The sequence below is a fragment of the Filicampus tigris genome, chromosome 18, assembly GCF_054856515.1.
Source record: "Filicampus tigris isolate MCC_2025a chromosome 18, RoL_Ftig_1.0, whole genome shotgun sequence".
NCBI classification, from domain to species: domain Eukaryota; kingdom Metazoa; phylum Chordata; class Actinopteri; order Syngnathiformes; family Syngnathidae; genus Filicampus; species Filicampus tigris.
In genome coordinates, this window is record NC_141234.1 from 8,694,226 (window position 1) to 8,712,490 (window position 18,265).

The 18,265-nt window shown below is 41.8% G+C and overlaps 2 protein-coding genes across 5 annotated transcripts in view; both read left to right on the plus strand.

Annotated features, from left to right (window-relative positions):
* The first annotated feature begins 520 nt into the window (after positions 1–520).
* sem1 (SEM1 26S proteasome subunit) lies at positions 521–3,629 on the plus strand. Its single transcript, XM_086015457.1, has 3 exons — positions 521–690; positions 1,150–1,243; positions 3,436–3,629. The coding sequence occupies exons 1-3, from the start codon at positions 615–617 to the stop codon at positions 3,476–3,478; spliced, it is 213 nt and encodes a 70-aa protein (XP_085871583.1). The 5' UTR covers positions 521–614; the 3' UTR covers positions 3,479–3,629.
* Positions 3,630–4,333: 704 nt separating this feature from the next.
* The window catches only part of LOC147132329 (uncharacterized), a 79,379-nt gene continuing 65,447 nt past the window's right edge, over positions 4,334–18,265 (plus strand). For all 4 annotated transcript variants that reach the window (XR_015082105.1, XR_015082104.1, XR_015082103.1 and 1 more), the window contains exons 1-2: positions 4,334–4,648; positions 9,103–9,246. Coding sequence is in view for 1 of the 4 variants with exons in the window: in XM_086014703.1 (XP_085870829.1) it covers positions 9,164–9,246 (83 nt within the window). In the remaining 3 variants the exon portion in view is untranslated. The remainder of the gene's footprint in view (positions 4,649–9,102; positions 9,247–18,265) is intronic.

An 18,265-nucleotide genomic window follows, 5' to 3' on the forward strand; every position in this document is an offset into this window, starting at 1 on the left:
GCATAACTATACTTACACACACCTGGCATAATTATTTTGCTTGTGTTGTTTTCCTTGTGGAGACAACTAGAATTTTGAATGTCTCTTGTGGATGAAGAATGAAACAAAGAATTGATGCGTGTATGTAGGTATGTATGCATGAATGAATGAATGAATGAATGAATCTATCTGTCTATGCAAGGCATAAGTTTAGTCTCTTACATAAACGCTTTGTAAATAGCTTCAAATTCAAGTCCATTTTAAATGCAAGTTAAAAGAGATTAAAACATTACGGTTTGTGTTCACATCATTTATCAAGACAGCATTGTTTTAACGTTTGAGCAGAAAAAAATGACTATTTCAACGTAAATAATTTATAATTAAAAAATAATTGTATATGATTTTTCATTTTATATAAAATGTAATTTCTAATTTTAATTTAATTTAATTTTTTAACAATTTACTAACGCTAAAACATCGTAAATTTGAGTTTTAGCGCATAAAGCTCTATGCTGCGCTTCATTGCGCAGTCAGCGCAGCCGCTACCCGCCTCAAGAGCCAAAACCCGTCCCACAATCCTTTGCGCGCCAGCAAACGTTCACATCCGAACAGCGTCGGAGCATCAACCGGTGAACATGTCGGACAAAAAGCAGACAGTCGACCTCGGTCTACTGGAGGAGGACGACGAGTTTGAGGAATTCCCAGCTGAAGGTTAGCAAACGATGTGTGTTGACGTTGTTACTCTTAGTGTATTACTAATTGTCAGCTTTGTATGTGAGCTCGGCCTGTTAGCAGTGACTCAGCTCGCCTAGCAAGGCTAACCTAGCAGCAATTAGCAGGTGCAGTAAACTAGCGAAGCTGCTCGCCGTAGAAGCCACTATAACAAATTAATTTAAGTAATGTTTGGATAACCAGCCAAATGTTCTTTCCCGTAAGTGATTTGTCGTTTTTCTTTCTTTTTGAATGTAAAATTTAGGTTGTCATGTGGGTAAATGCATTAGCCGGCTGTGAGCTAAACAATACGGACACATGCCACTGTACAAGACCTGCTCAAAGGGGCATTTTGTGAGGTGGTGGACATATTTGTTCATTTGAAAATACATTTGTTTCCGTTATAACATTTCCGTCTGTTTCCACGCATTGTTTTCGGCCTGTTGCGGATATATTCAGACTGGACGGGGCTGGACGAGGATGAAGATGCTCATGTTTGGGAAGACAACTGGGACGACGACAACGTTGAGGATGATTTCTCCAACCAGTTAAGGTGTTAAACACTACTTATTGTCGATATGAAGTGTACCTATACCCAAATAATTTTCCAGAGGTTATCCTGTCTCACCTGTTTCACAACAAATATTTAAATGATAGACAAAAGCCTTAGCTTTCAGACAATCCGTTTTAGTTTGCAGAGTCAAGTCAAATTTATTTATGTAGCCCTTAATCACAGGAAAGTCTCAAAGGGCTTCACATATACACCAGATCATATACACGACATCCCCTGATATCACCCCCCAGGAGGGCAAGGAAAAGTGAGAAACTTTGAGAAGGGACCACAGATGGGGGAATCCCCCTCAAGCTGCAATGAATGCCGAGTAGGCAACATTGAACACACATTATAGTACTATACAGTGTTTCTTAAAGTGATGCGAAAGTTAATCAAATGAAGTGCAGCAGGAAGATGACATCGATGAAGTGAGCAGGGGCCCAATGGTCGTCAATGTAGAAATCTCCATAACAACGCCTCCGAGGATGTGGTCAGCTTCCAATCTTGTAGCAGTCAGTTGCTGTGAGATCGAAACAGCAACCTCCAATTCGGTCGTCATCACCTGATTCCCAAGCCTGGGAAAAGTGGGCAGAAAAAGAATAGAAGCGGCAGTAAAGAGGCCAAAACAAACAGTTCAACTAAATGCTGAATCGTACAAGTAAGTATTAAGTCGTGTTTTAAACATTTCTACTGAGTTAATGCCTCTAATATCCGTGGGTAGGGCATTCCAAAGCATCGGTGCTCGAATAGAAAATGCTCTAGAGCCTGCGAACTTCTTTTTGGCTTTCGGGATCACTAAAAGGCCGGCATTTTGTGACCGAAGGTTTCGGATCGGAATATACGGTATCATTAAGTCGACGAGTAAGGAAGGTGCTAAGCCGTGCAGTATTTTGTAGATAAGTAACAAAACCTTGAAATCGCATCTCAAGTGGACTGGAAGCCAATGCTAATTGGCTAATAATGGAGTAATATTATCGAACTTTCTCGTCCTTGTCAAGAGTCTTGCTGCGGCATTTTGGACTAACTGCAGGATTTTAATACAAGACATGGGAAGACCAGCGAGCAAAACAAACGCGTGGATTAAAATTTCTGCATCACTATTCGACAGAATTGGACGAATTTTAGCAATATTACGGAGATGGAAAAATGCGGTTCTAGAAATATTCTTAATGTGCATTTGAAAAGACAGAGTTGGGTCGAATATAACACCCAAGATTTTTGGTTGAATCACTTTGGGTAATAGTACATTTATCGAGCCTCAGAGTGGTGTTCTTAAATAGGTGCCGATGACAAGCAGGGCCAATAATCAACATCTCGGGTTTTATCGGAGTTAAAAAGCAAAAAATTTGAGACATCCATTGTTTAATCTCGGCAAGTCACGCCGCTAAATTTTGGCAGCAATTCAGTCCTGGAATGTGTTAGGTGTGTGGACATATCACAAAACACAAACTTGGGGCAACCAGGCCTATCATGTCATTGGCTTCCTTCGAATGTAAGTAAGTGTGAGGTGGGAACAGTTATGTTGATTCCCATGTTTCCAAACAGTGGAACAGAAGTCCAGAAAGGTTCATTCACAGGCGCAGTTTGAGCAATGGGCAGATAACTAAAGATTTACTTGGTTGTGTGAAATTAACTACAATTTTTTTTGTAGTTGATTATAGTAATTTGTCTACTTGAGGTTAATAAAAAAAACAAAAAACAACCGGGTCATTTACATAACTTGAAATTGAACTTTCTGTAGTGTAGTATGTATGTGCTATACCCCAAAATTGTTTTGGGTTATACATTCAATTGTTGAATTGTAGACAAAAAAAAAAAGAAAAACATACCAAAAGTCCTTAGCTTAGATTGGTACTGTCAGGGTGGGGATTAATTGAACAGTTGTTTTCTGTGGACTGCACTGCTAAAATTCTTCTTGCATTATTTTACAACATGAGAGGGGCAAAAATATAACCTATTCAGTTAATGTGATGCAGTCTGGTTTTTGTTTTCCATGTTGCAGCTTTTGCATTGTTTCTTACTGGAATTGTGCCTAAATGTATCAAATGAATTTTCCATTGACTTCTGTTCTCAAATGCCATTGCCACACTTGCAATGCAAAAAGACTGTTTTTATTATTTGAGCGACACTAACAATCATAAGTCCCCTCACTGCTTTCTTTCATAATGCGTCATTATTTTTTCGATCGGTAGAGCGGAGCTGGAAAAGCATGGCTACAAGATGGAAACGTCGTAGTGGCTGACAAGATCCATGTGGATAAAATGGACAATTCTATGTGAATATTACAGGCCGACCACAAAAAGAGGAGGGAAGAAGAGGTTTCTTATGTTCATTTATTTTGTTTTGTAAGAATTGTTGACAGAATTAAAATGATTAGAGAAAACAACTCTCGAGTGCATTTACTCTCTGTATTACTATTGTGAATTTAAGTAAATAAGGTGTGTGTTACCTTGTCATCTAACCTGAATTAAAGGGGAAGTCAATGCAAACATATTTTTTTCAAGAATATGTTCTCTGCAACCCCACTAGTTTAAGTGTTAATCCACTCGTTTTTAGCCATCTCTGCGGGCGGACATTTTGTCTTATGTCGACTGAAAATTACATCACAACTGGTCACAAGGACCAATCACAGCACAGATTCAGAAAACAGGTCAGCCATGAGTGGTAGGTGTGAGCAGTTGTGATGTCATTTTCAGTCAACATAAAACAAAATGGCCGCCCCCGGAGATGGCTAAAAATGAGTGCATTTTGCTGCTCAACTTATATTCCACGAACGCAAAATGAATCAGAATGCTGTGTTTCAACTAGTGGGCCTGCTGGGACCATATTCTTGAAAGTAATATGTTTGGGTTGACTTCTGCTTTATTGATTTGTTTGTGTAACCTCAAAAATATATACCATTACATCTACAGTCACAATTGTCTTTATGTAGGTCAGGTGTGTCCAAACTCGGTCCTCAAGGGCAGGTGTCCTGCCTGTTTTCCATCTATCCCAGCTGCAACGCACCTGTTTCAAAAGATCATGATCGTTACCAAGCTTCTTCAGAGCTTGCTGATGAGCTGATCATTCAAATCAGGTGTGTTGCCGCAAGGAGAGCTGGAAAGCGGCCCTTGAGATCCAGAACCGGAGCTGGACACACCTGATGTAGGTCATTTAATGGAAAATGAGTCAAGAATTTCTTAACTTCATCTCTTAGATTGTTTTCTAACTTTGTGGTGTGGTTGAAAATGGAATGGAAACACAAAACGTTGTTCTAAATCATTTACTTGGAAAGAAATAGTCTAACAAACATTCAGCCAAAGTTAAAATGCCTTTCTAAATGTCCACCTTGGAAACTGAACCTCCCGAGGAAGTGGATTTTGGTATTACAGTTTCAGAAAAAAACAACAGCTTTCAACTTCAAAGGTAAGTAAAGTATTACATTTTCACAAAGTGTTGTAGGTACTAAAAGGTCTGGAGAAGCTACTTTAGAAATATTCTGAAATATTTGACCTTCTTGGTAACATTTCAGTGATAACCTTTGGGGAGGTTAAAACATTTAACAACAGGGTGTGGTCCCCCCCACACCCCCAAAAAATAAATGTTTGTTCCTCATGGAAGGAAGACCAGAATCTGTGTAAAATATTTTCATTGGCATTTTATTTATTTGAGGCTTTTTTTTGGGGGGGGGGGGTGAAAAAGGCACCAATAGGCAGGAACAAGACAAATGTACTCAATAATTGTCCAAGGCAGGTAAAATCAAGGTAATCACTTACTGCACCTCAAAATTTGAAGCAAATCTGAGAGGTGAAGTGAAAAATCTTGTTTGATTTTACGTGGGATGATGCCAAAATTGCTTGTTTTGATTCACTGTGATGTTTTTTGAAGCAATGTCAAAAGCAGAAATCAAGGTAGTGTCATTGTTTTTAAATCTGCAACCCGACCAAAATCACACCAACAACTACTATATTTTGTGAGATCGTGGTTTGTTAGTAGCAAACAAATTGACCTGAATTTTCTGAGCAGATATTTACAGCTTGTGCTGACGGCGTCATAAAGTGTGCGTGAGGCAGTGTGAAATGCGCACACTCTCAAAACTTGTTCTGCACGCTGCCCCTTCCCCTTTCAGGCCCGCAGCGCCGGGCCGAGACCCTGAAGGAGAGATTATCCACTGGCGTGTTTGTCAGAGGTAGGGAGGGGGTCTCAGCATGGGGCCATGAGCCCGCCTTGCCTGGGCCTGCCTCCGCTGCCAGCAGGGCCCTGCTCTTCCGCTCTGCTCAGCGGGGACTCTTGTACAGAACCACTGGCCAATTTATCCTCGCCACGCTCCCTTAGCAAAATGCTTTCGAGCACTGGTTTGTCCCGTCTTGCTTCTGGGCTCAATGAGGTGAAATGCGTGCCACTATGACCGGAACTTTAATCCGCTTAAAATGACAGCCATGTGCTTTCCTTAAATGGAAAATAACACTATCAATATGTACAAGAGTGTTTTATGCTCCCATTTGTTTCAGAGTGTCATTTTAGGAATTTCAACGTCTTCACATTTGTCTTGCGTTAAAAGGACTGAAATATAGTCCTCGTAATAAGATTTCTGGTTACATTTAAAGGAACATGCAAGTGTGTGCTTTCCCTTTCAGGAGGATGCAATGCAGTACAGTACTATACTTAATTTGAATAAATATCCCACTCAGTGACATCGCACTCGGTTGTACAGGTGATATCTAGAGTAGTGATGTCAATTATATATATGAAAAAAAAAAAATAAACATTTAGTTTATCAATTAACTATAATAGCTGTGTGTGTGCCACTAAGGGCCCTTGTTGGTGATTATTGTGACGTTCGTGAAGTCAGTCGAGCGAGAGAATCGTTAAGTGTGAGCAACAGAGGAGGAACCCTCGGCCATTTTGTTTGTGCTGAGAGCGTAAGATTGTTCCCTTGTGTTTGCCACCGCGAGGGCCTCGGCGGGCCCACGGCGGTATTCAAGCCCGCGCCGATCTGCGGGCTCTCGCTGCGTCGCTGCGCTGCTTCGTCTTTGATCCAACGTAAACAGCTCTTTAATTCCTCGCCGGCATTTTGTTGTTTCTTTGTGACCCTCGTGATTCAACATGAAAGTGCAGGCTGATGTTGACTGATGAAAGGAGGATAATTAGCTGGGTTGAACACATGGATATCACGGGAGCATGATTTTCAAATATGGCATCCATTTCTTTGCTTATTTAAAATTGCCAGAAAGTAATGATTCTCAAAGTATTCACCAGGAAAATAGGCGGGTAGAGTGCTCGTGTTTGTGAACTTATTTTTATTTTTTTTTTATTTAAGGGTGGGTCAAATTGCATTAGGATTTTACAATTGACAAATATTTTACATTACGTTTTACATCACAATACTGTCCCTGGTGCAGATTAACCTGGGGCGTGTTTGCATATGAAAATAAACATCGTCTATCCCTCATTAATTCGTATGAACCTTTTCAATCATTATTTTGTGCATTACCTCAGAATGTTCTCAAATGATGACAAGTTTAATAGTAAAAATGTATAAAATGGCCCATTTAATATATTATTATGTGTTTTAATTAAACAAAAGACTCATCATTAATAAATTCACTTTGCTTTGACCTTATTGCTGGCGTCGGGCGGAATTCTCGTACCTTCAAAATCATCACTTTTCAGGAGACCCTGAAGTTAGCAATTGTTCAAACCATTAACATTGCATCAAAGAAAGCAATCCGTTTTCACTACTTTAGATTGTTCAATTTCTAAAAACAAGCGTGGACTGACAAAATGTGTCCATTTGTCCAAAAGAAAAGAAATTTGCCAAATAGTGACACAGCAGGGTTTCAGCCCGACGCCAGCTTTGTTAGTTTTGTGAGGAACAGGAACAACAGGGGTCAACTAGACCAGGGGCAAATTTAAATGTTATTATAGTTTGAGTAACAAACAAAAAATCCCAATCCCTGTCTATAATCTCATTAACTCCATTACGAACCATATTAAGTGCATCACCTCTGACAGCTAATGCTCCAGTGAGGATAATTTTCTCATTCTTCCTAAGAAAATGCATTGTAAAACTTAAAATCCATAAAATGAACCAATTTGTGTATATTGATTCAACAAGTTTCAAACCAAAAATCTACTTTTCACCCCACTTTTGTTTTTTTTGTATTATTTTTAACTTTAAAATGGGTCCCCGCAACCTAACACCTGACTGAATAGTGCGTAAATGCTAATGACAATTCATGCACACGCCTGTAGTTGTCTACAAAGGTGCACTAAACGAGGGTTCTTCATCCTCGGTGGGGGTCTTTGCTCCACTGAGTGCCATTCTACAGTAGTTCAAAAGAGCATTTCCCTACTTGCAGATGTCCTTGCGCCCACGCGGCGGTGAACCGCATGCGAGCGAGCAGCCAAGCTGCGGCGGCGAGCACTTTTTCATAACACTTAACGCTGGGAGATGGCAGATCCATTGTTCTCGAGGCCTGCCAGTCTGTGGGCGAGACTCCCCGCAGTTCTCACTGCAGAAACGCGCCACTATCAAAAGCTTTACTTTCTTGTCTTTCCTGCACACTCTCTAGGCCACTTTGACCGCTCCACGCTTGCCGCGCGCCATGATGGCTCGTTCTTTTGCCACAATCTCCGAGCCGGGGAGAAAGCGGCGGTCTTTGCGTGGCTCGGAAGCTCACAGCTGCTGCTGTAATGGCCCTAATTGCACGTTTCTTTTGTCGGGCTGAAATTAGCAACAGGGATACAATACTACGACTAACACCCCCCAAAAGTAAAGATGAGGGGAGAGAGTTAATAAAAAAAAAAAAGAAAAAGACTCTCAGGGGTACATGCAGCAGTGAGTCTGCCAATCCCGCTACAGAATGGCCCACACCTGCACACTCGCACCCCCGCTAAAATAAACACAGATAATAAGGTGTAATTACTTTAGAAAATAATAATGAGGAGCAACCCTTCAGACCCCACCTACTCCTGGTGACAAAGGCCTGCCTGTTTATTGTGGGGGGGGGGGTGCAACTAGCCCAAAGGATGCTGCCGAGTGTCCTATCAAAAGACCAGAAGGTCCGACTGAGGGTCCCTTATTGGACTGTTGACGGGGGCCGGCGCTTTTAAGTCTCTTCGACGCTAAATGCCTCAATTAAGCGGTCTGAACTGACCACAGGGTACCTACTTTCTAAATCATCAAAACCATCCATCCAGTGGCCTTTGTTTTGTTTTTAAAGAAAAATGCACTGTATTCTAAGATATAAAAATGTAATAAAACATAAAGGAGAATGTTAAGAAAAACTGGTTTTATAAAGTGTTATTTAGCTGAACAGTACCAACCACCCTGCAGTACGTTCATGTGTTGGTGTGCCTTTAAGGGGGCATGGCCTCGTGAGTGATGTCATCAGCTCTGACTCCACCTCCAGTTGGCCATTTACTACACGGTTAGTTCAGGGTTGACGCGTTCTCATGCTCCTTGCGAGTGTATTCATTTTGTATTTGTGTGTTTGACTGTCTTGTTCAATAAACGGCTGAAAGTACTTCAACATTGAGGCAAAAAAACCAAATCAACTAAACTTTAATATCACGTCTTCATTTTGTAACAGTTTCCATAAAATTGTTATAGTTGTTCCCTTTTTTTTTTTTTGTTAAATTGTAAAGATATAACTATAAACAATCCCAACCAGAAATGATTCCCCAAAATATCACATGGCACCATCATTACTTCGATTTGTGGAAACGTTAGCCTTCAGTATGACCCTTGAGTGAGCGTCAAAATATTTGACTTCGACCCTGGAGATGGCACATATGATGGAAATACCCCACCGAAGGTGCACATATAAACCCGGCTTGTATTTCACACTTTCCTCTGATTATTCCCCCCCCCTCAGAGCCATCTCACCTCAGCCATAGCGAGTCCATCCATGTGAACACGACACCAGATCATCGAGGATGTGGATGTTGGCGCCATGGGCTCACTGTCACTTACGCCTGTCCAGAATTGTACCCGATCCGACATGTTGGCACACAGATGGGTATGTTTCACTTTTTAACGCTCTCCCCGTGCTTGAGATATTAAACCAACACAAGACTTTTGTTAGACGTCAAGACGCATTAAGAGGGCCCTGCTTTAACCATGCAATATGATCCCGCTTATAGATATGGTTTCATGTCATGTGGGGTGCAGAACGTGTTTTTATTCAGTCTATATTTTTTAATTAGCTGATTAATTAATTTTATTCTGCCAAATATCCGAATCGGCATTGGCCTAAAAAAAAAAATCCATATGAGTGGGGCCCTAGAGAAAAGCATATTGTAAAATAGGTCGAAAAATAGTCACATAAGCAACACTGTTGGTAATATTGTGTAGCACTAGATCGAATAATTATTTTTTCATCCTTGGTATATCGCATCTTACAACATAGATTGGTCTTTATCCGATGAATGTGTTTTAAATCCACACTGAAAAGAAACAATACTAGTACAGTAGAAGAGGCAGCTTTATTTATATAGTATATTTTGTACACAAGGTAACTTAAAGCGGAAGTCAACCCAAGCATATTTTTTTCAAGAATAGCCCACTAATTGAAACAAGGTATTCTGATAAATATTGAGTTTGTGGAATAGGTGTTAATCCACTCCTTCTTAGCCATCTCCGGGGACGGCCATTTTGTCTTCTGTCGACTGAAAATGACATCACAACTGCTCACAGCAACCAATCACGGCTCACATTCAGAAAACAGGTCAGCCATGATTGGTCGTTGTGAGCAGTTGTGATGTCATTTTCAGTCGACAGAAGACAAAATGGACGCCCCCAGAGATGGCTAAAAACGAGTGCATTTTGCTGCTTAATTTACATTCCACAAACGCAAAATTAATCAGAATGCCGTGTTTCAACTAGTTGACTTCCGCTTTAATGTGCTAAACATAGTTCCAAAACAACATTTAAAGGCCAAAGAATTGAAGACATTAAAAAAAAACAAAAAAAAAAAAAAACGAGAATTTAAGACATTTAAAAGCAGAGTAGAGAAATAAAAAATAGTTTACAGAAATTACTAAAACAAGGTTCAGTACAAGAACATCATTTTGAGAAAATGGATGATAGAAAAAGACTTTAATCATAGGAATGGGGGGAAAATGTTTTTAACCTGGATTTCAAAGCATTTTCACTTAGGGCTTACTTCAGTTCCGTTGGCAGCTCTGGGCTCCACTAATTGACCTGAGACTACTACGTGGGTGGTGTCTATTCAGTACACCAACTGCTATTGGTTTAGCATGCACTTGTCTGGATACATATTAAATCACAGGACAGTGATGCATGCTAAATAAGAAACAATTTAGCCAACACAGAAGCTTTTTTTCCACCCGAAGTAATAAAGCACACTTAATGTTATTATCACCACTGGGGAATTATCAGACCTTTGATTGTTGTAATTAATCAGTCAGCAGTAGGGGTGGGCGATATGGGCAAAAAAAAAGCAACAAAAAAAATCTCTATTTTTTCCAAAAACTCTAACGATAATTTGACAATATTCTACAAAAAATATTTTAAATCTGCACTTGCTTCACAGACCAATTGTGGATAGACAACATTTGTCTCTTTTAAATGGCTAAATACAGCTTCTGCAAAACATAATGATATTCTACGACAATATTTAACAATAAAGAACAAAAAAATGATGTATAGAGTTACATTGATTTTCTGGAATATTTATGTCATTGAAATGTCTCTGCTGTTATTCCATAATGATGTGACATTTTGAGCTGCAGTAAGTACTGGTGTACCACTGCCAACTACTAGAGCAATCAGAAGGAGAAAAGGGTGTTAACTACAGCAATCAGAATGGGACATACATGTATTTGATATGTGACGTGTGACAAAGTGTCACCCAGCGAGAGAAAAAAAAAGACGTCGTCATGACAACACCCGTTCTCATATATTGGCCACCGTATTCGGAATAAAGTTGAATAACAAAACTGCAGTTTACCTAAAAGTGCATTTTAGCACTCATTCGTCGCTGTGATATGGAGACTTGTGACTTTATTCCTGTTTGGCTGTACACTAATAAGCCGCGTCGTACTTCGCGCAACAAGCTCTTCGGGAATACAGGCTAGTTATGAATGATGCGGGCTGCAAGCGTGTAAACTGAACGTTAACCGATCATCCAGGATGTCACGTTTGACTTGCTCGCTAAAGTACTGAGTGTGTGTGTGCGTGCGTGCGTTTATGTTTGTTGGTTCAACTCTGCGACTGTTTTCTGAGTGCGAGTGTGTTTAAGCTTTTGTTTAGCGCACTTGCGCGGTCGCCAAGTTTTCCTCGTGACCTGCACATCGTGAAAGCAAGATTGACGATGATATCGATGACGATATATATCGCCCACCTCTAGTCAGCGGTAACTTTCCCACTGCCATAAAAATCACAGGCGATCCGCTTTAGCCGTGTTGACCAAAAGAATCAGTGTGCAGCCGCCATTCACACGACTTCAAGTTGTCGGGCCGGGTCAGTAGCACGTGATTAATTGCGTGTCACAGTCGTCGCATCATCGCCGCATGAGGGAGCGAGATGTCAAACACAAACATTGCGTCATTCTATTCAAGTCAACATAAAACAGTTGCTCGGAGGAATTGATAGTCGATCTATTTTCATCGCTCCCAATCAAAACGTCACCGCTTTAGCGTGCGGCCGCTTTTTCGCAACTGGAGCGCGGTGACAGACGTTGCATTCTTCTTCTTCTCTGTTTTTCATCACTTTCTCACTTAGACACGCACGCCTTGAAAGCGAGGGCGGGAGGCCTTGGCCCAGTCGCAGTCCGACCGGTCCCAGTCGCAACGAGGAAACAATTAATCATGTGTGCGCGGCTGCCTGAGTGTCTGCTCTCTGGACAACAACAACACTCGGCTATTTATCTCCCCTCAAGGCAGGACGAGCAGCCAACGCAGGCACGCATGCTCTCATCTTAACACGCGCAAGGACAAAAATGGACCTTCAGTTTAGGGAGCGCGTGAAGATGGCGGGATGCACATAAAACACACCGTCAGGCAACCGGTGCTCTCTTGTTTGGTCAGCCGAATTAATGAAGCTATTTCGGGCAGAAGTATTGGGACACATGCTCAAAAAGGAAGGAAATTGAGTTTTCGTCTCAGTTATAGTGGATATAAAAAGTCTCTGCAGCCAGAGCACATAACAGTCAATTTAAGAAAAAAAAAATGAAAAGGTGGCTGCACAACTGTGCACACCCTCTTATGAGCATGTGGTTGTGTTCAGAATTAACCAATCACATTCAAATCCATGCCGGATGGGAGTCAGCCCACGCCTGCCATCCTTTTAAGTGCCTCTGATTAACTATTCAGTTCAGATGTTCAAGTAGGCTTTTCCTGACATTTTGTTTACTAGCAGACGCCTGAAGGTTTTGTGCTTCAACTGTTTGAGATATTTGAGACACTTCATTATTCCCGCCACCTTGACCAAGGCCCAAGTTTCATCTTCAGAAAAAAAAACAGCTGTCCCCTCGTCATGTTTTATTGTTGGCATGGTGTCACTTTGGTGATGATCCGCGGAATGGCAAAGCGGGTTACAGGCGAGCATAAGCAGACAGGAATGATGACGCAAAAGAGGAAATGCATCATTTATTCAAGCTTTGTGAGCGTGTGGCCATGCATGTATAGAATTTTTTTTTTTTTCATACACTTTTCTGAAAGAGCGTATCTGTTGCTTTTGAACTGGGAGTCTTCTAAACCTGAAGCAGACAAAGAGGCCGGTGTGTGTTTCAATCGGGCGGCATCTGGATGGCGTCAGAGGAGACTGGCAGATTGGAGGTGACAAACAAGTTAGTGCCGAGGTCCCTGGTGACAAACACGTTGCTGCGATGCATCGTGGGGGGGGGGGGGGTTACTTTGAAGTGCGACTGAATCCAAATTCTGTATATTCAAATTATTGCTATTTCTCATGATTCCCTCAATTTTCTATCATAAGCGTGGCCAGGATAAAACCATAACCCCCAACTTGACTTGCAATGTGCGATTTTGACAGGTGCAGCATGCTATGATTTTATGCCATTATCACAACAATAGAGCGACTAGAGTGAAAGTTAGCCCCAAAAAAAATAATTTCACTCTTTTTCAAGAGAGTGAATCAGCTCTGCTCAAACATGAATGTTCCCTTCCAAGGAAGCAGGTACGACTTTTGTAGCATTTGTGCCGTGCCAGCTTAGCATCATCTACTGTTAAGATGAATAGCTATCCCACATCCGTGAAAAAAAAAAAAAAAAAAACATTTAGTCACACTATTCATGTTGCAGTCTCAAACTCCCTGCATCACCGGGATCTTCAATTAAGCAATTAAGACAAACGCGAGCATGCTCTCAATCATGCCCTCGCTCCCTCTTTCAGTCCAGGTGCAGCTTGGGAGGAAGAGAAACAGGAAAAGACCACCATTTGCTGCTGCTGCGGCACTCATTCGCCTTCAAAGGCAAAACGCCCCTGTGATCGTTTCCCACAATGCACGTCGCACACGGAAGCGTCTGTGATCAGCGCTTATGAGAATGCGCAGGAATCTGACAGACAACCACGCGAGGGTGGGAGGGAGGGATATGGGAGGGGGGGATGAAAGTGGCAAACCTCTTTTTTTTTTTTTAAGTTTGTTTCCAACTGGCACTCCCTCCCCCTCCCCACTTGCTCATTCCCTCATCCTGCTCCCATCTGGGTTCACTTATCCCAGCCCGAGCCAGCCGGAGGACCCCTGTGCCCTCTCGGGTTGCAGGGTCTGAGCGTGCTTCATTGTGGGTCCTTGTTTTTGTGAAAGGGAAGCGCTTGAGCCAGCCCCCAGTGCCTGTCTGGACCATCTCAGAGCCTTACCCCCCGACCACCCCTAGGCCAGACGCCCCGAAGGCATGCTTAGCGTTTGCCTCATCACAGCTGAAAGATACGAAACGGTTTCAGCCAGAAGCTCCATCAGAGATGGTCCTCCTCGAGTCTTTCCTGACAGGAAGCCAAAGCCGGCACTTCAATGCGTACATCGGCCACATGTGACACGTTTGTGAATGTCTGAATTTGCATAGCGAGACAAGCGGACGTGCTGTCGGGGGAAGCGAAGCGCGCGCAGGAAGCGCCCTCCCATGTGTGCGGAGCACAGGTGAAAGCACTGAGTGGTCCGCTCAACCCAATGTTTGGAATAATCCACAATCCAATCCAAGCTGGACGTCAATCCGGGTTATCGCGCCGCGCCGCTGAATGGAAGCAGAGCGAGTCGGACGGCCTTACTTAAAGTCATTGAGAAGTTATTCAAACACTCTGTTATTGTGGCCTAAACAAAGGCGGCCTGTCATTCTCGATTACACAGATGCTGTTTACAAGGAAGCCACTTGGTTGTTCGAAGATAAAGGAGGACGTCTGAAATGACGACAAGCACGCGTTGTAGACAGTTGCAGTATTTAGCTAATGAGCACCAGGCGTGTCATTTATGATGCAAGCGGTCATCTTAAAAAAAAAAACAAGTGCAGTATAACACACATTAATGAATAGTATCGATTTGGGAATGTAATTGACTGAATGAGCTTCTCCATAAATGCTAGTTAGTATTAGTTTGAGTTTATTACTTGATCAGTAATATAACAGGTAATCGATTATAGTGCTTTTTTTTTTGTTTTTGTTTTTTTTGTCATTGTCTCATTCTTTACAAGAATGTTTTATGCAGGCCCATTGTCGAAGTGTGGCATTCTGATTATTATTGTGTTTGCGGGATATGAGTTAAGTAGCAAAATCAATCTGTTTTTGCCCATCACACGGGGCGGCCATTTTGTTGTCAACAGAAAGTGACATCACAGTTGTTCAGGGCTCAGTTAACCAATCATGGCTCAGCTTCAGAAAACAGTTGAGCTGTGATTGGTTGTTACCTGAGCCCTGAGCAGCTGTGATGTCATTGTCAGTCAACAGAAAGTGACAAAAACGGGTGGATTTCGCTGCTTGAGTCAGAAATCAGAATGCCGTGTTTGGACTAGCGGAGGTGCATAGAACATACTCTAAAGCAAATTTTGGGTTGACTTCCCCTTGAAGTAACAAAATAAATGACTTTTTAGTGAGCCAAGCCTAAAGAACCTGCTCTCGAAAAAGAGCCCAAATTCCCATCACTAGTCCCTAATAAAGAAGAGTGTGCTATAAATGGAAGCAAAGTTACAAATACTATTCCTTTAGTTACAACAGTCTACTTTTTAGATGCTCTTTTAAATAAGTGACTCATTTTATCGTTTGGCAATCCTTGTTTTGATGGCAGGTGACTACTTTTCTTCTCCCTTCCACAAATTTTAAAATGACACCACAGTAGCGAGCGAGTGGGGAACCACTATTAAGTAGTTGTGGTACTCAAGAACAAAGCCATAACCACGAGCAGACTCTTTTTATGGATTTTACAGACCAAAAATGTCTTATACATTCGAATGTCATAAGTACATTTTTTTTAACCTCCATTAAGCACTACAATAAGAATTCGCTTTGAGCCCCCCCAAAAAAAAATCCTGAACATGAGTCTCCAGCTGTTTTAGTTCATAGAAGAAGGATGTGAGTGACTGACAGATGATAGCAATAAAAGTAAGGACACACTGGCCATTTTTGCTGCGGTGGGGCCTTTTCAGAGGGGGATTATTAACTTGTCAGCGATTTCAAAGTAAGACACAACTTCGTCTCTCTTTCGAGAGCACGTCCAACATGTCTTCCTTACTTTTATTAAAAGGTCTTTAAACCTTTCGACCCCGGAGGGCCTCCTTTACTGGCTGTTAATAGGGACGCGGTGGTCAACGGGCAGACCTTTAAGTGGCCTCGTAATCATTTGTTTAGGACTTTGGCTCTATTTTGGAGGCTCCGTGTTTAGTGTCGGGTTAAAAATAGACGAGCGAGACAGCCGTCCGCCGCTCATCGCTCAAGCTGTCACGACGCGTGGGCCCTTGGGGACACGGGCAAGGAGACCCCTCGAGCCGGAGAAGTTCAAAGGTCGCGCGGTTTATCATTATTAGCCACTTAGTCGATGGCAGAAACACGGAGGTTTGATTGCATTGAAGTGTAGAGTCGGGACATACGAGTGAGTCAGTTTTAATGCTAAGAGATTTAAATCAAAGCTTCAAGATGCGGTGACTTTTTGAGTTTTTACATCTCATGAATAAAACGAGGAGACGCGATGCCTTTGTGCAACACTTAAATGCCACAAGTAACTGAGTTACTCGCTGCAGATTGACAGCGACGGGAAATGAAATGTCACCGGATCAAATCATTAATCGTGTAAAATATTGTCATGCGACAGGGGAAAATAGCGGTGCGAAGATTGCATCGGCTGATAAAACATTACTTACGGCTGTTTTTCCAATAAGCCATGGACTCGCTGCTGTCAATATTTGGAGGGAGATATGAGGTATACCCTGGCCAAGGCCATTTTGAAAGGAGCAGAGAGCCTGCTGGGAAAAATACAGCGTCTCATGCTGTGCCTCCGGGAAGCTGAAAAGCCACTGCGGCAAAAAGCTATGAATTATTTTGAGCACAAAATACATTTTCTTTGAAGACCGTTGGGCCATTAGAGCCCCTTTGCTCCCTTTTAAATTGTTTTTATGCTGTGAGTAATGTTAACCTTTGCTTTTGTAGTCATCACATTTTCGTTGCACTTTTTCCCCTCCCAGCAAAAAGCGCAGATGGACTGGAGATGCGGTAACTAAGTACAGGAACCATTTACTCCAATCATGAAGAAGGAACTCGAGATTTGTATTCTCGCGTGCAGCAGAGAACCTAAGAGTAATGTTCGGTGCCGTTAGCCAGAGGAACATTTTATGCTTTTGCCCTGAGAGCCCCAAAAACACAAAGCAGCAATCTTAAAATGGCTGTTAATTAACATGAGGTTTCAGGTTTCCCAACAATTTCAACCACGGTGGGATTTGCAGAATAAATGAACTCTATCCCTCTAAAATAATAAACCAACACATAATGTGAAACAAATTATTCACGCGCCAAAAGCCCTACTAGCATGCCAGAGGAGCCATTCAAACTACTAAACCAGGCCATCATAAAAAAAAAAAAAAAATGACCCGCACTTCAGTTTTTGTCAAGCGGTCTTGTTTTACTGTCAAGCGTGCTTGAACAGCTTTAGCGATAATGTAGCCTAATAATAATAAGGCTAATTGATTAGCAAAATCGCTGCAGTTTAGCTTGAAGTTGATCAGATAATCATCTAATGCCGCGCTGATGATCATACTCGCAGAGATGGCGTTGAGAGCTGATTAAAGGCATTCACACGTCGCTGTCTTGCACGCATGCTCGCACACACTGAGGACGGATGATGATTTGAGCGATTCACTCGGGATACAACTCTTGGGAGTAGATTCCTACACGACCGGTGCTGCCCAATTTAAATTACGGTACAATTCGGTCCATTGAGCGCAACGGGATATGAGCAACACCTGTTAAATAAAAGGAAAAAAGTTCAACATATTACATAATACTGCAAAATTTATTGTCGGAAATGAATACAATCGGAAACAGCGCAAAGTAACAAGTGAAAGTACAGCAATACCCTGCATGGTCGCGGTTCATGATTCACAAACTCACCATTTTTTTCCAGTGACAACTATCCTCCGCAATTTTGGGAAAAACTCACCCAAGACCCTGTCTGGCGAAATGAAAATCAGTGTTAAGGAAATATAGACACACCAGGCATGTATGTAGGGGAGGAGCTAAGTTTAGCCTGAGTTGTTTGTTGAAATTTGGAGAGTCTTCGCTGCATGTACACGCACGCAATTCTGGTGCATTTTTTTTTTTTTAACAAAAAATAAAATCTACTTAGTTTTAAGTTTTATTTATGTGGGATCATATTTGGGTACATTTAGTTTAAATTATGAACATACGTTTTGTCTAGGAGGGGCGTAGTTTACGTTTGGTTTTCTTGCAATACTTACGCAATACTAAGCTCCAGAATCTTGGAATCCTCAGCAGGCAGATGTTGTCCATCTTTTCATCCCAGTTGAAGTTAACTGTAAAACTGACACACAAAATCATGATTTAACATTGTACTGTATATTTAAA

Coding starts and splice junctions, on each gene's coding strand:
- sem1 (XM_086015457.1), top strand. CDS start 615: ATGTCGGACAAAAAGCAGACAGTCGACCTCGGTCTACTGGAGGAGGAC. Junction 691..1,149: donor TGAGGAATTCCCAGCTGAAG/GTTAGCAAACGA, acceptor GGATATATTCAG/ACTGGACGGGGCTGGACGAG. Junction 1,244..3,435: donor GATTTCTCCAACCAGTTAAG/GTGTTAAACACT, acceptor TTCGATCGGTAG/AGCGGAGCTGGAAAAGCATG.